General features: G+C 45.3%; 1 protein-coding gene across 2 annotated transcripts in view; it reads left to right on the top strand.

Annotated features, from left to right (window-relative positions):
* The window catches only part of LOC138566330 (cyclic nucleotide-binding domain-containing protein 2-like), a 479732-nt gene that overhangs the window by 146745 nt on the left and 307545 nt on the right, over window positions 1-25442 (top strand). For both annotated transcript variants that reach the window (XM_069643465.1, XM_069643466.1), the window contains exons 2-3: window positions 3124-3203; window positions 7525-7642. In XM_069643465.1, the coding sequence (XP_069499566.1) occupies window positions 3124-3203; window positions 7525-7642 (198 nt within the window). The remainder of the gene's footprint in view (window positions 1-3123; window positions 3204-7524; window positions 7643-25442) is intronic.

Below are 25442 nucleotides of genomic sequence, written 5' to 3' on the forward strand. Positions count from 1 at the left end.
ACACGTTCACATGGTTTTTGAGCTTGGGGACACTCCCGGTGGTGGCACTTAAACTGCTCTGTGGTATGCATCCTTGACCCCCAAAACACCCAAAAGGTGCTTTTTTGAAGTGTAAACACAGAGGTCTGCCTCCTTGAAAACCTAAGAAAAGGTTGTTTTTTTTGCATACTGCAGGTTGGCACTAACCAGGGCCATTAGAATTCCAAAGCTCCTCATTCTGTGTATTCCCGACAGTAACTCCTGCATCCCGCCAGCATAAAACTTTGTAATGCATGGACAGTTGCACATTTTATTCAGAAGATGCTTGTGTGAAACAACTCTGTCATGCGAAGACAAATAGAACAATAAACAGAGATGTCTGGTTGTCTTGGGTAAGACATTTTCAAGCAACAGGGTGTTGTAATTGTTTACGGACACCTTGATTTCAGGAATAAGGGGTGTTTCAAATTAATGTGGAAAACAAGTAAAGGGGGTGTTTAGTAAAAATAGGGACAAGGATGGGTACAACTTTAAACTGAGAGTGCCACCACCAGGGTGACAATATTCCTCTTCCCTCTGGCCAGCGGATTGGCCGATTTGTTGCATCGCTCTCGCTGATTCTATGGAGCAGCAGCGGCGTCACTAGGGTTGGTGACACCTGGTGCGGTAACACATGGTGTCATGTCACCATGAGTTACTGCATCAGGTGTCACACAGTGAAACATCCCCGCCCGGCCCGTGACCTTCAGTTACTTCACTCAGTTGCGCCGGCTCGACAGTGAAACGTGCTAACCTGCTAATGAAATGTAGCTGCACGGACCGGCCGGCACTGCAGAGGCAGTGTGACTGAACACAGTGCTGGCATCTGGATAGCTGCAAGGAGATCCACAAAATCCAAGAGTGCACTGCCCTACGTGAACAGCAGGTGACTCTGGAACACTGTAGCTAGAAATGCCTATACAATAACCACGCAAAAACAAAATCTATTAGTTACTTCAATGCTTGAACGCCAGGGGTAGCTTGCTTTTTGCTTGCAGTACTTCTCCATCGGCTCAGGATAGGCCGGCCTAGAAGCTGAAAACTTTAGGTGTGAAAATTAGAGACTGTCTCCTGACCTTCCTCACACTCCCTCCTCCTATATTTTACACTCTGCCTACTCTACCACCATCCTCTGCCTCTATCTCCCACTTTAGTCACACTAATACTGACTAAGTTCTATCTTTACTGATGAAGGCTAACCCCTCTTGTGCCTCATTAGACTGTCTTGCTCCTCAGCTAGTTAAGTCTATTTCCCCTTTAGAGGCCTTTCACCTCACTGAACTCTTCAACCTGTCCTTCGATCTGCTTGCTGTTTCCAAAACAGACATAGTCATCCCTCTCCTAAAAAAGCAAGGGGCTGACCTAAACCTACTGGCTAACTTTTGCCATGTGTCTCTACTTCCACCCTACTCTAAAGTGCTCAAAAGTGTTGTGTTCAACCGGCTTACCAATTTCTTAGACATCCACAACCTTTGAGACCCCTATGAACAGGTTTCCGATCCTTACTCCACGGAAACTGCTCTTATGAATGTCCCAACTTCGCCGCCTCTGCTATGAACTCCAACCTATCCTCGATCCTAATTCTCCTTGGACTGTCTGCTGCCTTTGACACTGTCAATCACTCTGATCTCCTTAAAAATCTCTTTCTTCTTGGGTTTCACAATCGAGCCCTTGCCTGGATTGAATCCTTCCTTGCACCTCACCAATTTCTGGAGCAACACCTCCCAACTCACTCCTCTAACTGTTGGTGTTCCACAAGTCTCTGTCTTGGGTTCGCTCCTCCTTACACTCTACACCTCTGCTCGTGGGGCACTAATGTCCTCTTTTGTGTTCTCAAAACCAACTCTTCTTGGATGACACCCACATCTTCTTTTCTTTTCCTGTACTCTCCTCTGATCGCTCTATCAAAATTTCAAACTGTTTCTCTGCCATTAAATATCGGATGGCTATACACTCTCTGATGTTAAAGTCTACCAAAACAGAGGCACTCTTTTTCTGTGCCAAAAGCTCTCTCTCCCCTTCCTCTGCCTATCCAGTTCCCATCTGACACTCCTCCCCATCTCTTCTTCAGCTAGAAACCTCTGTGCCATCTATGACCCTTCTCACACCTTCTCTACTTTCATCTCCCAAACTTGAAAAGTAGATCACCTCAACCTCCTAAATATTAGGAAAATCAGGCACCTCCTTCTTTTAACACTGCTGAGCATCTCTTAACCACTCTCGTCTTCTCGAAACGACTACTGTGCCAGCATCCTCTTTGGTCTCCCCTCTGGGCAACTTTCTGTCCTCTGGACAAGATCATTAACTTGGCTACCAGGATTCTCTTTCAACTCTCCCACTTCCTTGTACCGTCATCAGGCTGGATGGCTGACCAAGCAAAACAGGGACAGATTTAAATTTCTTCTCCTGGTTAACAAATGTATCCATGGTAGGGCACCACTGTATCTATCCTCCTCTATCGGACTCTGCAAGCCTTCTCATAATCTCTGCTCTACCTGCTCGACTACCCTTGTGGCTCTCGCCCTCCCTGTGCTTCTTCTTGCTTACGCTATTTCTCTCTTCTTTCTTCACTTGCATGGAATTCTCTTCCCCTGGATATCTGAGGAGCAGTCCACACAGATCTGTTTGAAACCAAACAAGTCTCCTCACCTCTGAGTTACCCTCTTAACCAACCTCTCATCTGCCTCCCAGCTAACATTTCTCCCTCGCCTCTATCCTGCCTCTGTCCCTCACTTCATCTGCCTCCACTCTAGCAGTTCACTCATCATGGTCGAGCACAGCTGGCAGTACTGCTTACCTGCACTTAAAAACTTCCAATGTTGGTTGTGCTTAATCTATGTGTGTCCACTTATGTATTGCCGCCAGTGACTGTTCCATTTACTCCCCTCCACAACCTGGTCAGAATGTTCTGCAAACTCACTCTATTGTAAGAAGCTCACTGCTGCCATCAAATCTGATTTCTTATCTATTGTACGTTCTTTTGTGATCAAAAGAGAATTGTTACTACTGTATATAAATAAATAAAGGCAGAATGCATTCAATTAAGATCTGTTATTGTATGCAACTATTGGGGAATAACAGAGGTCTCTCTCCTTCCCCATTCAGCCGGAAGCTGTGCAGCGATTCCAGAAAGCTGCTAAGTGTGTCGCCTTCCTGTGCTTCCTCTACAAGAACCATCACCTGCTGTGAGTCACTAAGTGTGTTTCTGAATGTGCCTCTAAGCGCCATTTGAATATTAGCTAAATTACTTAGGAGGTTAAAATGTTGGATGGGGGAAAGACAAAATAGTCCTCAGACAGCAAGGGGTGGAAGGGAATAGATGCCTAGACAGGTGGGCGTTCAAGAATAAAAGGGAGTTTGAAATGGAGAAATGTATATATTGAGACTGCGTGGACCCCTTAAGCGAAGCCCACTTATGTCTACTACCTCCACTCTCTACACCTAGGTCGCCTCAGAGATGTGCTGCACGGCTGTCGCGTGTGTGCCAAAAAATAAAAGTTAAAAAACCAGCATGATGGGATGGGTACAATGATAGAGGAATCTTTACCAAATTATACAAAAGAACCACTAGCATTGCAAACTTAACAAACTTTGACATCGGAGTGAAGAGCACCTATCAACTCACCTGAAAATTCAGAAGCAACTGTTTGCATGACACACTTGTGTACAGGCACGTTATAAATGCCACATCATTTCAAATAATATCATATTATATCATATTATATCATATGCAGGGCCATCTTAAGTACTTTGGGGGCCCTGGGCATGGACACCTCTGGGGCCCCCCTCCAACAGACCAAACGATTTAAGGGATATAGAATATCTAGTGCGCCGCACCCCGTGTCACGATAATAACCCATAGCTCGATATGATGCCTCGCAGAGATCAAAATAAGCATGGTAAACTTCCTTTCAGATACCTTACCCTCTTCATTCATGTTGTAATCAGAGTGATAAACAAGTAGCTTTTCAAGGGCAACATTAGCAGCCTACTCGAGGGTCGAGATTAGCTGCCTCTGAGACAGCAGAAGTGCTCAAGCATGGATACAGACGACCAATGGGAAGCAAGGATAAAACTACACATACCATGGCATAGAGAGTAGATAGCGATTTGAAGATATCAGGAAGGTGTCTGTATCCAGACAGACTAAGATTAAAATCGGGACATAGTTTTCAAGTAGTGTTGCCATTCAAGAGCAAAGAAACAGGTGGCTGTGGTGTGTAATATATCAATGCTCACTATCATTATAGAGGAAGCAACACTATATATAGCCAGGGAAACCATGAATGAGTCTTTCTTAAAGGTCATACCATGAGAACGAAATCACTCTGAAGGGCTGACAATTTTGAAAGGTTTAGGGACTTGCAATTTTGACAGGTGAAGAAATACAAGATTAAATGAGATACCCAGGATCACACATTGATTAAAAGGTGAAGCTGGGATTCGTAACCACAATTTCAGCTCTTTACCAATTTATTTTCTAGTTTTTACTTTGAACTAAAATAATCCCATTTTACAGAACTGACTTGGAAAATATGAAAATCACATAACCCAATATAAACATTTTAAAAAACAAAACGTTATAGAAAATTATTATTAAAAATGGGACTGATTCTAGCTTCATTTGGCCTCATTTTGACCCTGGCGGTAGCCGTGCCACTAAATACCAGCACGTCTGCTGCCGGAGTCATGATTTTACCAGCACCCGGGGGCATTCCAGCCCCGGCGGACCCAGTATTTGCCCATTGCCAGTAATTATTAGTCCCCATTTCCATTGAGCCCCATAGGGCTCAATGGGAATGGGGAGGATGGTAGCACCGGCACCAATAAGAATGGTGCTGGTGCTACCGTCAGTGTCTGGGAGCGGGTGCTGGTCTGCCCGCTAGGTCAGACCTGGCGGGCAGAAATGCACCCGCTCGCAGACTTTGTAGTTTGCCAGTCCGGTAACAGTGCTGGTAGTTTACCGGCACCGTTGTTATCGGACCGACAGACTTGTAATGAGGCCCATTGTGTCCATCATCAAGGGAAGTATATAAATACCAGCATACTAATGGATGTGATCTTAAAAGATTTCAGATAGGTTTCTCTTTTGTAAAGCTTTAAATACACCCCAAACACAGGCTTGTGCAATGGTATTTAAAAACATGAAAAAAAACTTTGAATTGTATAAAAAAGCAAACCATGTTGTTGTCACATAAGCAGACCTTACCATATGCTGGTATGAAGCCTGCAATATCTAGTCTGCTCTCTTCTGTCTAGAACTCCTTACACTCAAATGGCCTACATGATAGGAAAGATCAGGTAATTGGCCAAACAATGGCACCAGTATGTGAGAAGAAAACCTTTTCATAGAAGGCAGTACAGTACTGTCAGTGATATAAGATTTGTCCAGGATCACTGTATCGTCTGCTGGCAAAGCCAGGATCCAAGGATGAACGCTTTGGATCCACAGTCTGGAATTTGGATAAACGCCTATAGCACTTTATTGTCATCATTGGAGGTGCCTGCCTAGGTTTTACAACTCCCCATCTAAACACACCAATTTCTAGACCATCACCATACTGACGCTATGTTAGTTTCTATAACAACCGCTATCTAGTGCAGGTACATTGGTGATAACACCTGGAGTGCTATAGAACAAAGTACATATGCATGCAGGCTTAACAACTTCATACATTGGAAATGCTAAATCGGCCTACCTGGAATTTGGTATTGTAATCTTGCACGTCAATGCATATCTCTGCAATGAGTGCTTAACACACTGAGCTGTCCTCTGAACCATCGGGACACTCAAATGTGTCAATATGTATTTCAACTTTGGCTATTATTGCACATTATCAATATAATCCCCACAGAAAGGTGAGAATGCTACAGGTATTGTTCCATGCAAACTATGTATACCGCAGTGAACATAGCATTACAGGATGAAAAGATCAGAACAAAATGTACTTATCAACAACAGACAGAAATTAGGGTTAGCCTTAGCAGCACACCATAGAAAATCCTGATGTGTGATGTTTAATTTTGTTGATTTAGGTAAACTGACTTTTAAAAAAAAATAAGGCTCCTTCTTGGGGCCCCCTCCAAGGGGGGACCAGGGGCAAGTGCCCCTTTTGCCCTCCCATAAAGACGTCTCTGATAATATGACAACTCTGGGATCACTACTTAGGTACGCCATACTCCCAATCCTGTACTGGGAATCTGTCTGTCGTTCTTAAGCATCTCCAAACTCTTAAGGTATCTGTCCTGTTGATCCACCACCAACATGACATGCAATAATAAGGCATTAACATCTCACGACTCGCCTACCCTCTGCATCTCTATACTCTGAGGTCATGCAATCCCTCAGTGCCTATTTACAACCATGTTCAGTATTTCTGGGAGTACAGTGCTCCTATAAGTGGCTGTCATTGGTGTAGCCATTTACACACTTCCTTAATGTGCTGTCACAGGATGCCGCTAGTTTATTATGAGTTTGATGATACTCCTTTGCTGTTGAGTTGTTGGGGAAGACTTTAGTAAGTGGGCACCAGGTTTCCATTTTTGGGAGACTTGGGGTACTTTTTTGGCATTGAAATTGGTCATTGACCGACCATGAATGATGGCATTCATGCATCATGACGGCCACCAACAAAGTACAAATATCAGGCAAATGTTCCCGGAAGTCAACTTACATTCTGCAGTCTCCTCCAAACCACTTTGCTATCTCATTATAAACCAAGAGGGCTGGTTCACAGAAAATATGAGTTATTGTGACTTACTCCTCATTTACACCTGGAGAGGTCTATTCGATTCACAAAGAAGTTACTATGAGTAACTGACTAAATTTGGACTTAATCCTTATTTACTAGGAGTAAGTCTGAGGCACTGATGGTATCTTCTTCATTAATTGAATAGCCCCCTCCAAGTGTAAGTCAAGGGTAAGCCACAGTAACATTTTTGTGAATCAACACCAAGGGTTTTATTTGCCTTTCAATCGGAGACCCAGAAGCATTCCCCCAATATTTGTAGCTATTTTATATTCACCAATCATGCAAATTGAAAATGTTTTATTTTTAGTTAGTTGGTTGATGAGTGCAGATGAGGATATGTTTCTGAACATAAACAACTGTAAGTAGTTATAGAGAAGCAACTGTGTAGAGCTAGTTTGTGAGCGTGCACCATGCAGATGGACCAGCAGCTCGTACACCTTACATCTCGTTGTATGATGGAATCAAGGTCTAGAGATGCGACGGCCACACAACGTCTTCAACATGTGGAAGACAGATGAGCCTGTGGGCTGAGTTCACACTTGCACGCCGTAGATTGAAATGCCCAGTGCATGTTCACTTTTTCTCTTTAAATGCGGGTTGAACTATCCTAGCGGCTAGATAGTAGTGTCTGGAGAACATGTTGCTGCCTGCCAAGGCATATATCTGATACAACAGCTGCCATCGCTCTGTCTTTACAGTAGCTTGAACCTTTGTGAATGTGTTGCAATACTAACAGACATCATACATTTGACAGAGCCAATCCCAACTATTCTGTTCAGAGGGTAAAAAGATGTGGACCGGACCCGCAGCGAAATCCTCATCCAGAAGAGGACATCCTTTTTGATGTCACCAAATTCAGGGTTGCAAAGCAGGTATGTTAAGCAACTTTGGGGATGGGCTAGTGCGGGGTAGATGTAGATGGGTTTGTGTCTGCTCTAGGCTTGCTTGCCGTTTAGAGGGCTGGTCAGTCTTAACATCTCCTGATTTTTCTGAAGATCAGTATGGCTCTGTGTGGTTGTGTGTTTCATGCTGTGTGCCAAGAATCTGGTACAACTTACCATGGTGGCTCGGTGGTGTAGCGGAGGCCCCAGAGCGTGTGCAGTGCAGGGCTCTCGTTGTCTTTTGTTCTGGGGGAGAGGCTCAGACTTAAAAAATGAATGGTTTCTTTTTTAAGTCACTCTGACTTCAGAAAGAAATTATTTCGATATGTTCCTGCAACTGCGTATTGACCAAGGACATCCTCTCCCCAAACCCCAAGGACCATCCACCCAAGTGATCCTCCCTCGCTTCTCCACACCCACGGTCAGAATACAAAAGGGATGGCCTTTCCCTGGTCACCTGAGAAGAGGACACATGGAGAGTAGATGTGAGGATGCCCTCAGGTTTCTCACATTTGTTACTCGCAAACTCCCTTTTCTGTAGACCATTTTGTGGCATGCTGTGTGAATGTTATGTTACATATTTTCATGTTAATCAACTTTTATGCTGCGTCAAATCACCACACTAGAAGTCTTCAAAGACTTGCACCTCTCAGTTTGTCCCACTCTGTTAGGTTTATGTGATTATGAAAGGATTAAAATGAAATGTTTTAGAGCTAAAATATATTTTTCCTCATCTAAAAAATACCCTGTTGTTGATCGTAATTGATTTTTTGACCCTCCCATCAAAAAATGAGTAAAATACTTCCACATCAAAATCATATCTCGAGATTTAACCCACCCGAAAAATGTGGAGTGGGGGTCTCCCAAAAACCATTCAAGCTGACAGACAGAAAGGCCATGTGGCAAACTGGGGACCTTTAAAAGTGCCCCTACCCAGCACTGCATGGGTATACATTATGGTTGATCTGTCCAGGTGAAAGTGCGTTGTCATTGGATGCTTATTACCTCCCATGTATATATGGTTCTATGGTTCTCACAGGTACTGGCTTCATTTTGCATCTGCCCACCCATTCCAGCGTCAATGTCAATCATTATCTTCATTCCAATAGCCTTCTTGGCCTTTCTTTTTTACTGTGCATGAAATATAATGCAAACATGACAAGTGTTATTACATGTCCAGACTTGACTACATTGTGCAGCCAGATGGACATGTTTCCGTATTGTGGCATGGTATTTTTAAAGGTAAAGCCAACAGGAGTATGTGCTTATGTGGCGATATTGCCACATATTGTCAGAGTCACTGTGGACATGTCTTCTTAGATTAGGACCCTTGGGTGGGAGGTTGCTCCAAACCCGGTCTGAATCTACCGATGCAAGCTCAGTTTTGGAGCAACCCGAGTGTACTGCGCACCCACCCTCCACCTGGCACTTTTGTTTTCCCTCCTCCTCGGCCCTTCTGCCCACAACTCCAGCCCCTGAACCCCCCCAGAACCCTCTTTCCTTACCTGAAAAGAGCCCCTCCGCCCGGGATGCACCTTCCGCTTGGCTTCCTGTTCAAGCCATGGAAATGGAAGAGGGACTCAGAGCAGAGCCCCGCCTTGCCACTGCTGCGAATGAAGCTGCGCCAGCATCTTCTTATTTTTTCAATTGCTGTTAGCACCTTAAGGGTATGCCTCAGGATGCTAATTGCAAAAATGTGTTCTGCGGGCTTCACTGGCCTGGTAACGGCACTGCGTCACAGTGTTAGCTTTAATTTGTACCTGGGGCTGTTACCGGCAGGTGAAGCCTGCAGAACACATTACTATTGCTTAATTATGACTACTGGTTTTAGGTGCAAAGCAGACATGAGTACGTTCTTATATAGGAATTCTGGCATATATTGGTGTAGCCAACATGGAAATGTATTGGCACAGCCAGTGTAAAATGTTTTCACACTGGCATATATTTTGGGCGAAGGCATTATGAAAATGCTGCTAAGCACTGTTGGTGACTTGCAACTATTGCATTTTTGCATTGGAGTTAACCTACAAAACAAATGGCAAACTATCTGGCTTTTTACCCAGTTTTTCAAGAAAGTGTGCTGCATAATGCACCATTTTAACCCAATATTTAAAACGATTTCTAAGGGGAAAACATTATGGAATCCCTGTTGGTTCGTTCTGGCCTTCTTCCTGACTGTGCTCGGCCGCTCTGGCATATTTGTGGAAATATTTACGTCCCTCCAATTAAAAAATTCACCAGCCGCCAGTGCTTCCTTGTCCCGTTATTTATTCATCTGCCTCTGCCTGGGGGTTCCTCCATACACTGTCCAGTCTCAGGCAAGGGCCAACCAGTGCATTTAAGTGTTACCTTATTATTTCAAATCAGGTGCTGGGTGACACCTTCCACTTGGCATCCCAGCTACTTACACAAAGCAGAACATGCTTGGCTCACCAGTCTTCCATGTCAGTGTCTATGCACCCATCGCTCTGCAGCGCCATTCACTTACAGTTCCTTCTCAGCTACAGTGGCATGTGCAGGACAAAGAAACAGGTTTATCGGGTGGTTGCTATCAATCAGTGGGCGTGCTCTTTCACTTTGGCCTTGCTTCCGGCTCCACCGACTCTGGTGCCCAGCAGGGGAACATGGGCTAGTTTGGCTCAGGCAGTGGCTAGTCAAATTTTGCAAATTATAAAATAGGCACATACATGACTATCATGCACTGGCACCTTTATGCATTAGCTGTTTTCATTTGCAATTTGTAAATATGTTTGCAAAGACTGAGACCGAGCAGCACAGTTTTGGAGGCTGCACACCAGGATTAATAAATGAGAACAAAGGGGGTAGGGGTGGAAACCCCGGACCGCCTCAACATCTTTAACTTGGACACTTAGCAAGTGTGTTATAAGTCAAGATGCTCTACTACTTCTGGTTCTATGCCATTTCAACCACACCCGATTTTACGACAGTTGTTTTTCCGCGTAATTTTGCTGAAAAAACGTTTTGAAATAGTTTTTAAATAATTTTTGGGGGATTCCTACACTAAGCCACTGTCATCTACCTACTGTATTTATTCCCGTCCCCCGCAACCCTGTATATGCTCTTTCCCACCGCCCCAAAATGTGAAAAGTTTTTTCTGCAAAAATTCAGCAGAAAAACACCCGTCATAAAAACGGGTGTCGATGAAAGGACGCCGTACCCTATTCTCAATTTTGTTCCTCAGAAATATTCTTCTTGTGCCAAGGTTCAGTCGACCAGCCTTACATGGCCTTCCCCCATAATATGAGCACTGGGTAAAACTACTGTCTTGTGGTGTCTGCACCCAGAACCTCTTCAACACTCTCTGCAAATAAACGGTGCAGAAAGTGTACCTAACAGAGTCTGAGACCATTTGCTGGGAGGATAGCTCAGGTGCAACGTAGTACAGGTACGAAACCCAGTCCCACGCTTAGAGGCTGGACTGTGGCATGATGCGCGATACACAAAACCCTATTCGCGATACACAAAACCCGATTCACGCAATAGGGCCTAAGAGAGTACCTGTTTGTTTGCCAGGACCTTGCCTTGTGCCTATAATGCATATAATGAGGTTCACTGGTAGCTTCAAAAGTCACTGCAACTCTCTAATACTCCACCTGGTGTACTTCATTAATCAGAAAGGAGATGCCAAGGCAGCAGAGCTTTGCCAGGGAGAGAATACCAGCTAACCAGAAATATGACTGCACACTTTAAGTCAAATCAAGCACAAAGCCATTCCAATTTTATAAGGATAAGGCAGAAAGTGTGTCATGAATCTGTGCCTCCTTGGTGTGTGTGAACTCTAGGTGGCCACATCTGTGCTCTTCGAGAAACGGTTAGAATATGGGGACAAATGCTAATGTATGAGTAGAGAGATGGAAGGAGTCTTAACGTGAAGTACCACAAGTTGATGCTGAGCAAGGTCAGCCTTATGCATATGACTGAATCTTTAAACAAGAGTGGGTACCTTCCCAAAGAACAGGTCATTTGGCCGTGTTTGTTCTCGATAGAGGGGCTCCCAGACCTCTTTGTGAATGTATATTACTGACTCTTGTTTAGGGATGAAGAACAGCATGTGGGAATTTTAGCCTTCGGGGACAGAGGCTTTAATGAATGTGTTAGTCTTCAAGTCTTGTCAAAATATTAGAACTGCTTCTCCAAGATGAGAAGGAATAGAGGTCAAAAGATTGGACCTGTGCTGTAGCCTCTTGAAGCGTCTTTTGTGCTGGATGGAATTACAATAATGAATCTCAGACCAAATAATCGGACAGGCTCAAGGAATATCGCAAAGTACTACTTTATTATCAATTGAATAAAGCAGGGTAACTGGCAGACATCGGACTGATGCATGCACACTCAAAAACAAACTTGATTGCATGGAGGTCTTATACTCTAATATGCGTAATCTTTGATGTCATTCTACGTGGCAGAATACAAAACCTACCAAGGGGAAGGATTGGTGAAGGGAACATATCTACTTATTGAACATATAAGGGTTGGTGCATCATTGGCTACTCATTATCTGTAGGGCACACCTTGAACTATCTCTACATACGTATAGTACTGATTATAGTGGACAAAACAACAGTGGATTGGCTTCTGCAACATTGTATGTTAGGTTGTCCCCCAACCCCACTGATTGGTTGGCATACTATCCCAACCTTGGACTTTTAGCTCCTTAAGCAGCATGAACGTGAAACAAAACCTAGGTGTTTCAATCCCATCAGACTACTCCCCATTTTCCAATTAATCCATCATCTCTCATCGGTAGGCCATCAGCCAAAGTCTTCCATTTGTAGCTGACTTTGTGCCTGCTCACTGTCCTGGAACATTCAAGGGAGTGTGTGCACACCACTGTTTTAGCTAATGAATAGCCTTTATTTTCGACTTCTCAGTCACATGTGAAAAGACCATGAATTTGTCAATTTCGGCCTTTCATTTACTGCTATTTGATTTATTTATGCAGGGTAGTTGGATAATTGACCAGCAGTTTGGCTCTCACAAGCGTTTTCTCATTCCTCCATCTATCAAGAATGTCCCACAATCAGAGCTTATCCATATACTCCCTTTGTGCTCTGTGCGTATCCATTGAAACTAGCATCTTCACTCTGGGCCAACCTTGACTCATCGTCGGCTTTGCACACAAAGCTGTTTTCCTGCGTCTCCTGATTCCTGCAGCCTCAGCCTGTCTCTGAGGTAGCTCAGTTATGTTCAACGTGAACCAGCGTCCATTTCCCTAATATGGGCGTCCTTGCCATGTTATATATTCCTCTATAGCAAGCTTCCATATGCTGTCTTACTACCTTGCGTTACTGCATATTCACAGTTAATGGTCAGTAAGTTACTTCATCTTCTTTAGATTAATGATTACTTTAGCTTTGGTTACCTGTTTCTCTTAGCACTTTAGTTACATCATTACTTAGTATTTTCATATAGTTTCAGCATAGGTTAATGTATCTTCTTCACAACATCACTTTGTCCTTATCATATTTCACTTTAACATCCATACATGATATTCATTGATTCATTCTGCCATCTTGGCAGGTGACATCCTTCCATGTAGCATCCTTCCATGAGACATCCTTCCACACGTTCAGTGTGAGGGTGCAATCTAAATGGCTGCCCGAGTGCATATCGTCTTTCATTCACTTGATTCAGTATAGGAACGATGCAAGGGGTCCCATCTATGGCTTTTCTCTGACTGTTCCAATGTGACTTTGGTGAGGGGGCAGGAACTGGCAAGATAGCGTCAGCCTGCTCCTCTATATGCCCCCCTCTGGTCGAATTTTCAACCAAATTCACTTCTTCCATGGTCTTTATCTCCTCTCCATCATTTATAAGAATCTTCTCTTCATCCTGCTACTTTTTTGGGATCCAAATCTTTGCCCTCCCCCTCAGGTGGCATGCATTCTTTTTGTTTTTGTGTTCATCCACACCCCATGTCATACAGCAGCACTCTCCCGATGGTGAACAGAATATCCAACATCCTATATATCTTTTCTGATCCTTAGGGTAATGGAACTTGGCTCGTGGAGGTGCAGGTGTACTTTTCTTTATATACTCAAGGGTACTGGCTTCATTTTGCATCTGCCCACCCATTCCAGTGCCAATGTCAATCATTATCTTCATTCAAATAGACCTCTTACCTGTCTTCTTACATTGTCCCACAGTGTTCCTTTTGAGACAGCATCCTAACAACAAAAACAATATCATTTTGAAATCATGAGAACAGAGATGTAAACCAATTGTCATCTTCAATTTCGTCTACTTTCTCCACCATCTTTGTGTGAAAAGTAGACAACATGGTTATTACTTCTGTCAGGATCCCATTCTCTCCATCATGAGCAGGTAAACATGTACAACAGGACGTCTCGATCTTGGCACTCACGCCTCCTTCCATTGCTGTAATTAAGTCCAAGACATACTTGTTCTGGAGAGCCATAGGTCTCATCACCCTCATTTCTTCTTGGATTGCAGTAAATCATTTTATTGTCGTGTTTATCGTTTGTAGCAGCTTCCGTCTCGTGATCTGCAGCCACTTGGCGTTTATTGCAGTCTGAATTCCTGGCATGAAGATAGATGAAAATATCACTGCTGTTCTACTAAAAAGTTTATGTTTATCTGGAATATCATCATAAGCCTTCATTGATTTTGCTGAGAAATAATTGCTTCTCTTCTGTTAGCGTTTATTAAAGGACCCTCTCTTCCTCAAGTGTGCATCAATTTTCAGGAAATGTATTGTCTGCAAGTCACTTTGTGGTACTACCAAGGCTGGTATACTTATTAGCACCAATGAGCACAATCCTCCCCATTTCGGCAGTCATTTCCTATGTTCTCTGGATCCACAAGCCCAAAAGGGATCCATTATCACTCCTGTTCCTTCCTTTATGCCTGGAACATCAAAAACTTGACCACACAGATTTTCTGTTACTTTCATTGTGCCATTGTTCCTGAAACATATCAACTAATTTTTCAGGGGTAGTATTTGCAATGGTCCCCCCTCATCATACACCCATGTCAACAATCTTGCAGTCTTAGGCCACTGGCCCTTGCATTCTTTTTCTACGTTCATCCCGACTGCATCCTATTGTCCGGTTAATGCTAGTGTTTTTCAGACAACCAATCCATCAGCCCTTAAATACTGTTCCTTTAATTCGTAGCTGGCCTCTTTCCCAGCATTCTCGTCTTTGCTCCCCAGTTTTGTCTTCACATTGGAGCACCTTATTTTCTTCTATTTATTTATGTGCTTATAGAGCGCCGAAAACCAGCAGGCATCAAGGCGCATAACATAAAACATGAAAATTACAAACAGGACTAAAGGCACTCTAACCTAGGCTGTCTTGATATCTGGATGCTAGGCTCCTCTTATTAAAAATGTGTGTTATGAGGCTCTTTCTGAAGGCCTGGTAGTTTGCTGCCAGAACAGGGAAGACCCCCCCTCCCCGAGCATGTTGCTCGGCTGTGGGGAGGCACTGTGATCCTGCCTTGTGGCTCTGATCTCAGTAAACGATTCGGGATGTATCGTGAGATTTCTTTCTTAAGATATACTGTGCAGTGCCGTACAGGCCCCTATGCACTAGAGTCAGTGTTTTCAACTGGATCCTATCTTTGATCCTGAGCCAGTGCAGTTCTTTCCTTTCTATGAGAATATGATAACTTTTCTTTCTACCTTTCATTATTCGCACAGCATTATTTTCCATAATCTGTCATCTCTCTATGCAGTTTTTAGTGGCCCGAGAATAAGAGAGTTTCCACAGTCCAATCGGGACAAAATGGTAGCCCTGGCACTCGTGGCACTGTTCTTCTCGCTCAGGAATGGATGGATAGATCTGAGTAAGTGGAGATAGTGGGAGTTATTCTTGTGTAGGTAGTGACCCTGCACCTCTGCTCCCAGAGATGCCTCCATGATCATTCCAAGGGTTTTAACCTGCTCTGACACCTGAATGCGTATGTCCTTGATGTGAAAGGCCTCATAGTCTGGACCTAGCTTAGTGCAGGCTTGACGGGTGCCAAAGATCATCACCTCTGTCTTTTACTATTGAGGCACATCCAGTTACCCTCCATCCAATCTCAATGATGTTATACAGGGTTGAGATTTTGGCGCTATCCTTAAAATAGTCACCCTCCAGGGGGGCGCTGTTGCGCACGGCTAAGATGGCCGCCTAGGTGAAGAGCTCCGGCTCGACTGAAATCTTTTTCACTAATTAATCCTTCCAGGTTAGCGTTGGCCGACGCACAACTGCAAAATATTGCCGCGGAATACCCTTGGAAGACATCCTGCAAAGGCTGTGCGAGTGGACCATGGGACGGCCGAGCTGTCATCGTTTGTACCGGCAGCGCCTGTAGAGCCGGGGCCTGGCCGCTGGTGGGCTCCAAGCGATCCACACTCGAGCCCGGGGCTCGCGACGGCTGCGTGGCCTGGTCGGGGAGGGGCAACTTGCCCGAACACGGACGCTGCCTGAGGACGGTGACGCACCACTCATTCTCACACTGGACCGATCGGCGGGGTGAGAGCAGACCCCCTCGTCCCGGACTTCGGGCCGCAGGAGAGATCAAGCGAGGAAACGCTGTGACGACAACGCCAGCCCCGTGAATCTGGTCCCGCCCGCGGCTAGGCCCAGCTGGGACGTAGCTGGTCAAGTAAGTGGACAGACCGGGGAGGTGGATATACAGGGGGCCAGCACCCTCCGCAAGGAACATCCGTGCCACGGGAGCGGAGGCGAACGATTCAGTTTTGGGACGAGGTTCCACCGAAGACTGAGGAGCGCTACGAGGCGCCAGGAATAAACATCCGATTCACGGACCCCCCCCGGGTGCAAATACTTCCTGTGCTGTCGGACGGCAGCAAAATCCGCCTGGACGCCAAACAGACCCCGTGCTCCCATACACGCTGTGATAGACCCTGAACAGTGAGGTCCGGAGGACCGCTTAATCCCATCACTCATCCACCCCCGCACGGTGTGGGCGGTGGGGGCACTACATTACATCCCGGTTGAGGAAGGCAGTAGACAGCCGGAGAAGCTGCAGGCCAGAAGTACTCCTGGATCCCCTTGACAGAGGGGTAAAGACAAGGCGACGGCCGAACGCCAAACGCCAAAACATTTTACCCAACATACAAGGCTTTTCTGCATACGAGGACCGCGGAGGCCCACGGCAGCGCCCCAGGGACGGGATTGTACACCCCGGTGCCCACCCCGCAGCCTGCATCGCGGTGCACCAATAACTCGTAACATAACCGCTGCTGATGGTCATAGGTGGCCGGCAGCATACAGACGTGGGAGAGCACAATCTACCCTGGGAGTTGCAACGCCACCCAATGGGCCGCACTGACAAAAAAGCTGCGGGGACGAGAAAGACCGGCCCAATGGACTCCTACACAAGCTCCCAACAACAGGAGACACCAGGAGAGGCAGCACAAACATCCGATGCTCAAAACACAGATCCACTGGATCGCTTGGCCACAATTGTACAGAATGGGTTCCTGGCAGTCAATGTGAAATTAGACGACATTGTGGCGACGATTGGCTCCTTGAAAGCGCGAGTGGAGAAGGAAAGTGCACGCATCTCAGAGGCAGAAAACAGGATAGGTGTAAATGAAGACGTGCTCGCACAACATGGTCGTGACATAGCCTCACTCCAGACAGAACTCCGCAAGACGCAGAACAAGTGCGAGGATCTCGAATCCAGATCCCGCAGAAACAACATCCGTATTGTTGGAGTGTCAGAGTCGTTTGGCAAGGGCTCCATGGAGAGAAGGGTGGAAGAGCTATTGAAATCTGTACTAGGGGAAGACTCCCTATCCAATCACTTCCTTGTTGAAAGGGCCCATCGCACCCTGGCGCCAATCCCCAAGCCGGGCGATCCACCCCGAACCATCATTGCGCGTCTCCTCAACTACAGGGACAGAGATGTGATCCTGCGATTAGCAAGAGAAATGGGGACACTACACCATGAAGACAACAGAATACATATATATCCGGATTTTTCTGCAAATGTACAGGCACAACGCAGATCTTACGAGATGGTTAAAAAGCAACTGCGACTTCGTAATACACCATATGCCTTGATATTCCCTGCAAAAATGAGAATTCAACATGGTGGCAGAGCCCACTTCAACACCCCGCAGAGGCACTGGCATATGTCGAGGCCTTCATTCCGCTGCCCCCAAGAGACCGCGCAAGAGACCCAAATGCTGGACCCCGCCCGGGTGGGGGCAGAGGTGATCCGGTGGATGGATAAGACACCCCCCCACAAGTTGCACTATGTTCCTGTTTTACTACACTGTCGGCACAGCTAAACTGAACTGAAATCCGAGGTAATCGGGCCGTAGAGTCTCCCGCATGGGCGGCCAAACGGCTGAGCATTGCTTTGCGACGATGCACCCTCAGGAATGTTCCAATCAGTTACTTGGGATCATCGTCAAGTTGGGGCAGATGATGTGGGTGGTGGGAGGGGTAGGGCTAAAGGGTAAGTTCTCTTGTTGGTATCACCGCCCAGACGAGTTTCAGTCTGGGAGGGAATTGTGTACAGTTGAAGGTTGTAGTTTGTTTGGAAAATGGTCTCACAAGTGCTGGCACCGCCTCAGTCCTGAATGCATGTGCATCTATGGTTGTCGAAACTTAACACAATCCACACGCATAGATAATGGTGGACGGGCTAAAGGTTAAACTAATGACGTGGAATGTCCGAGGCCTAAACAATCCAATGAAAGCCAGAAAAGTTGGCAATTATGTCAGTGGGCACGGGCCCCAAATTTTAATGCTGCAGGAAACGCATGCACAGGGCACGGTTAAAGATCAAATACTGGTGAAATGGGGTAAGCAGCGGTTTTCCACGAACTACTCCTCACAATCCAGGGGGGTAAGCATTCTGATCCACAAATCGCTAGGGTTCATTGAAAAAGGCCACCTGTTGGACTCGATGGGCAGATATGTGCTGGTCTGGGGGGAAATCGCTGGCGAACAGATGACCCTGGTAAATACCTATGGCCCTAATCTCGAGGATACAGACTTTTACTTGCATATATTTGAAATTCTTGCTAAACATGAAGCAACAAACATAATATGGGGAGGCGACTTTAACGTTGTGCTGGACCAGGCCCTGGACAGGTCAGCCAAGACGCCTAGGCCACCATCTAGGACGTCGCTAGCTTTGAAACAGATCTGGACGCCTGGAGAGTGCTGCATCCAACAAGCAAACGGTACACATTCTATTCCTCTGTACATGACAGCGAGTCGCGTATCGACTATTGGTTTATTCCCTCAAGCACTTCACACGCCTTGCAGAGTTGCGAAATTCTCCCCCGTACCCTATCTGATCATTCCCCGGTGACCATGGAAATCATTATCAGGGGTGCCCCCAAGCCGGCTAGGAGGTGGAGAATGCCTACTGGTATATTAAAAGACCCAAAACGTAGTGGAAGGCCTGCACACAGACATTGCCGACTTCTTCACAAACAACATTGGGTCTGTGGACCATATCTCATCAGTCTGGGAAGCATTCAAGGTGTGGGCGAGAGGGGTCCTAATATCTAAAACAACGGGCCTACTGAGAGAGGTACGCCGAGACCTGGAGAGGGTGGAAAGGGAACTAACCGTATTGGAGGAGACTTATAGCCGGACGCATGCTGGAGATACCCTTGCCGAAATACATAAATCGCTTAGGGAATTTGATAAACTGGCAACGAGGGAGGTTCACTATATAGCAGCCCCTTCCAGAGCCCGGAGATACGGGGAGGGGAACAAGGCTGGGAAAATGCTGGCCAATCTGGTCAAGCAGGAAAACAATGTGGCCCCGATTGCGTCGATACTCACGGCGCAAGGCGTGATGATAACAAGTGAACAGGGAATAAATGATGAATTTGTACAGTTCTATAAAACACTGTACATGAACCGAGATAGGAAATCCCCTGATGAGATCAAAGCCTATCTGGCAGCCTTGGATCTCCCTAAACTCACAGAAGAAAACAGACACATATTGGAGCAACCTGTCACGGCAGAGGAGCTCACTGAGGCGATCAAGGGGCTTACGTCTGGCAAGGCGCCGGGCTCGGATGGCCTGGGAGTGGAATTTTACAAGGAATTCCAGGAAGAACTGGTCCCAGTCCTGCTGGAGGTATGGGTGGAGGCTTTGGGTAAACAAACCTTGCCACAAACAATGCGTGAGGCCATAATAACTGTGTTGCCCAAGCCCCGCCGCCTGCCACAAGACATGTCATCCTATAGACCCCTGTCTCTAATAAACGTAGATGCCAAAATCTTTGCGAAAGTACTGGCAAACCGTATGCTACCCGTCACGTCAACACTAGTACATGTTGATCAAAGCGGGTTCATTCCCCAACGGTCCACCGCCCTCAATTTGCGTAGACTATTTGGCATAATGTCACAGATCAACCCAAACAAACAGGCAGTGGCGATATCCCTGGACGCCGAGAAAGCGTTTGACTCGGTCTCCTGGGAATATCTGTTCTCTGTGTTGGAGGCATTTGGGGTTGGCCCATATTTCATCCGATATGTCAAACTGCTTTATACAGCTCCATGTGCGAAAGTACACACAAATAGAACCATGTCTCAGTTGTTTGAACTAGGCAGGGGTACCAGACAGGGGTGCCCCTTCTCCCCTATACTTTTTGCTTTAACAATTGAGCCCATGGCGTCAGCAATAAGAGTGAGGCACGGTAGTAGAGGCATAACACTGAAGGGAGCCACCCAAATAATATCATTATATGCGGATGATACGCTACTCTATGTTCGCGAACCTGACAAAAACATCATACCCATCATGACAGATATTAACGAATTTGCAGAATATTCTGGATACAAGGTCAACAACTCCAAATCAGAAGTGTTCCCACTCACCCCTTCCACAAGATGCCCGGTTCATATCTGCGGCCTTAAATGGTCTGCACATCACATCAGATACCTTGGTGTACTAGTCTCCTGTAATAAACAAACATTATACATCGACAATCACGAACAGGTGCTACACACACTACAAGTCAAATTGCAGACATGGAGGCATCTCCCAATTTCATTACATGGTAGAATTGCCATTCTTAAAATGATTGTACTACCGAAATTATTATATCTATTTGTAAATATCCCCATATGGCCGGGGAGAGAATTCTTCTCTAGACTCCGCTCGATGGTGGTGTCCTTTCTGTGGGAGGGGAAGTCAGCCAGAATCAGCTGGGAAAAGATGACAGAGGCATATGAGAAAGGGGGACTAGCCGCACCAGACTTTGAGCTATTATACCGTATCACAAGCACAATTTGCAAAGTACTGGTGCGGTGACCGGGACAACTCCCCTCACACGCAAATAGAAGAATACACTACCGAGCCCACCAACATTGGGTCAGTGATCTTCAACACCAGACATAAAGACTCCTGCGAGTTTGACCCCGTGAGTTGCACGGTAAAAGCCTGGGGAGTGATATACAAAAGGCTGAAAATAGAGAATCCGTATAATCCTGAGGTGCCCCTGTGGAATTACCCTGGCCTCCCCCCCACGTTCGATACTGATATACAGGAAGCCTGGGACCCTGGCAAGGAGATGAAAATAGGCGATATGTACCTAGAGGGGAAATTCGTGACCCTGGAGGTATTCACTAGGGGCATAGGAGGTGGGCAGCTCAGGACACTGCAGTACTATCGAATGAGACCAGCGTATCATAGACGCTTGCCGTCATTCCCAGACGAACCCCCTTCCCACCCGTGTGTGCAGTCGGTCACATCGCGGGATGGGCTGGGAGTTTCCAAACTTTACAAGGCAATACAGACTCACTCCGCAGTGGTAAGCCAGGCGAGGGAGAAATGGGAGATGGATATGAAAACGCCAATAACAGAAGAAAGATGGGCGAGATACTGTGCATTAACAAAACGAGTCTCCCTTAATGCCGGGCTTCGATTAATACAATTTAAAATCCTAAACAGACTGCATTACACTCCTGCCAGGATAGCTGCATTCACACCAGACGATCCAGGCAAATGTCCCAAGTGTGGGTCTCTGGCAGCGGGGTCCTATCATATGTACTGGGATTGTCCAGCTGTGATGCGGTTTTGGGAGAAAGTTGCGGAAATGTTACACGAAGTCACACAGATTCCCCCGCACCTGACCCCACAAAAATACTTATTTGGGGATATAGGCAAATGCTCCGAAAAACATAGAAGATTGTTTAATGTGTCGTGCGTAATAGCTAAAAGATGTATACTAAAGGTATGGAAGAGCACGGCTGCCCCCACCATGGACGTTTTTCTACGTGAACTAACTTACATCAATGAATGCGCGGAGCAATACGTAATGTCCCAACCGAGTATGAGCAGGCCGAAAGACATTTGGGGCCCATTCAGGTCATACCTCTGTGATATGCTTTCCGATACTGAAACAACTGTTTAAACGACGACTGTTATATATTTGTTTAACAACAATAATGCTATGTATGCTACATCATATTGTGTTTGTTAAGTGCCACTGCAATTGTTGAGACCTCAATAAAAACATGTTTTAAAAAAAAAAAATAGTCACCCTCCAGCTCTACCAACAGCTGGGTATCATCGGTGTAGTTTGTCAAAAACACGCCAATGCTTTCCAGTAATTCACATTTGCATTGCATGTACAAGTTAAATAGAAGTGAGGATAAGCAGGCCCCTTTCGGGACCCCATAACTTATATGGGCTGCTTTGGAGAATTTCCCCCATAGTGGATTTTTGCCTCTCGGTCGGCTAAAAAAGATGTCAGCCATGCCAATGCTTCCTTGGAGCAGATGGCCATTTTATCCAGGACCTGTTGTAATAATTGGTGGTCTACTAAATCAAAAGCTATGCTCAGGTCTAGGAGCACCAGTAGCCCTGTCTTACTCTTATCCAGAACACTAAGCATGTAGGTCTGTAAGTCCAACATGGCGGTCTCCGTACTGTGTGCAGGGCGGAAGCCCGATTGTTGGTCATGCTAGATGGAGTTAGCTTCGACATGCTTCTGGAGTTGGGCTGTTTAGTCCAGGACCTTAGCACGAAGTTGCAGTTGGTAATAGGACGCACATTTCCTGGGTCCTTGGGGTCCAGGTCTGGCTTCTTAGTGAGAAGGGTGATGGTAACTGCTTTTATGCACTTGGGCACAGTGCCTTGTTTGAATGATGCATTTACTATTTTAGCCAGGACTGGTGAGAAGATCTCCTTATTTTCCAATATTATTTTTGAAGGAATTATATTCTCAGTGCATGAGGTAGGCTTCATGGTGGCAAGGACTCTAACAATCTCCTCTTCTGAAGTGGGATGCAACTGAAAATTAGCTGCTTCCCGCTGCCTGATTTCCCCAACATGTGTGGGTACCACTCTGTTGGATGTTTTCCTTACCGATATTATGGTGTCCCTGGCTTTTGAAAGCAAAATCCCTTTGCACCGCCTCGCCGTCTTCCTGCATGAGGTGAAAGGGGGGATAGAGCCTTAGGTTTCTCTATGGACTTAAGGATGTCAAATAATTTACAGGTGGAGTTAGGTGTGGATGATATCAGTTCGTTATAATGATAATTTTTTGCCTCTATTATATCTTTACGATAGCACATTTCCGTACATTTCCATTGTTCTTTATTGGCTAGTGTCTGGTGTTTAAGCCACTTCCATTCTAAACCTCTTTTTGCTATTTTGAGTTTGGTTAGCTCACTATGAAACCATTTCTGGTGGTTACTATTTTTTCCTACCAACTTCGCTTTGAGCGGTGCGAGCTGCTCCACAAGTTCTAAGATCGAGGTGGAGTATTGCTGTAATAAATCCTCACATGAGTCCCCTTCCTGGAAATTCTCCTGTATCTTTTTCAGGCATTGTTCCAGTTGAACAGGACCTATGTTCTTAACATTTCTACTTTGTACCTTTTCGTGTGGGTTGATGGGTTTTGTAAGAGGGGACTCAATTGAATCTCAAAAATGACCTTATATTAGTCTGACCATATGCAGGGTGATGTCACTACCATCTGTGCCTCAAGGTTTTGAGTTACAATCCAGTCTAACTGGTTTTCGTTGGCTGTCGTGGGTTCCTTGTTTATAACCTTAAAATCAATGTTGTTCAAGGTTTTCTCAAGAAGGAGAGCCTCCTTATCCATCTGGTTCCTGCGCCACCTGTTTAAATCACCAACAAGGAAGGTTGCTGTGTTTGTAGATATCAGGTTGTTTAACTGCTGAGTTAGTTCATTGCAAAAATCTGAGCTAAGGGAGGGAGGTCTGTATGTGACTATGAAGTTGATACAGTCGTTCTGTGTTGGCGAGAATCTCAGATGTAGCGTTTCTCATCCAGCACAGGAGATGGAGGCCTTAAATAAGTGTATGGAGTCTCTGATTATTATTGTGACTCCTTCCCCGACTCCAATGTCTCTGTTCTTGTTATGAATGGTGAACCCTTCTGGGACTGCTATATCGCACTCATGGCCAATAGGATCTTGGAGCCATGTCTCAGTGAGGAATATGATGTCTAGCTCCTCCTCAATTCTGAGGTCATGTACGCTTTGAGTGTGTTTACTTAAAGAGCGGGTGTTCAAAAAACATGCTTTTGGGACCTTCATAGCCTCCTTTCTATATATTGATTTGGCTTGAGAGTTTGTATTACCCATGATCGGGTCTATGATAGCTTTCCTATTATTCATTTGCAATGTAATGGTCTTGATCTTTATCTGTTGCTCTGAAAGTGGAAGTGTTGGTGCATTAAGTCTCGTATTTTCCATGGTTTTCAATACAATATTGTGGGCAGTTGCCATGCAGCACTTACCATGAGAACTGTCTGGCATGGCAATAGCCTCTTCTCAGACTAGTAGTGGGCCAGGAGGCTGGGAAGAGTGGATCAAATCTCTGTGTTGCCGTGAATGCTGCGGACGGCAAGGACCGGCTTGGCTTTGAAGCACTGGCGCTGAAGCGCCTGACCTTTCTTGATCAAGCCAACCGGGCCATCTGGGTAGTGTAGTCTATAGCAGATCCCCCTAGCTGTACTTTCCTGCTTCATATGTCACAGTCAGCGAAGTGCAAATACGCTTCTTGATGCTGACGGTGTTGATTGCTGCTCCATTTATTCCAGGCTGTTCATCTTTTATTATTCAGTGCTTTGTCTCTTGTTTTTCTCTTAACTTTATAACTTGTACATTATTTTCTTCTCTCGAAGATGTTACTTTATTCACCAACACTATGGATGCTGTCCTGCCTTAGAACTGTCCTCTGGTTAGGCAAAGTGTAAGCTGCATCAGGAAATGTGCCCTTTTCACTAATACTCCTGTAGCTATGAATATTTTAGATGTTCCCAAAGCATTAGGTATAAGGGAACATAAGTAACAACTTTTGTCTGATGCTCTCCTTCCCACCTATTCCTTGTGCCGGTACCATAGGTTATTTTTTGAATGAGCCGAATTTCCTCAACATCCCTTTAAAAATTTTAATAAACTTCTAGTTATATTGTAAAACAGGCTTTTTGTGCCTTTAGTAGGGACAATAATAGATGTTTCATTGATACCCTTCATATTTGTGCCATTTTTGCAACATTTCGTAATGCATAATAATAATAATATGAAAAACACAAATCATAATACCAGCTGATATCACCTTCAGTATTACATGAAAACCTATCAATTTACTGGATGGCAATGAACTTCTGAAATGTTTAAGCCTCTCCATTTTGTATTTACTTTAATATGCCAATGTTTGTATCTCCTTTTTAATCACTTCTGTATCAGAAACTGGAGTATTACTGCAATTATCACTCTCCAGACAATACAATTATTCTTTGGGTCCTCCAAAAACATGATAATATTTATTCCTCTTCG

Source organism: Ambystoma mexicanum, chromosome 2p (genome assembly GCF_040938575.1).
Source record: "Ambystoma mexicanum isolate Mex_15411 chromosome 2p, UKY_AmexF1_1, whole genome shotgun sequence".
Taxonomy (NCBI): domain Eukaryota; kingdom Metazoa; phylum Chordata; class Amphibia; order Caudata; family Ambystomatidae; genus Ambystoma; species Ambystoma mexicanum.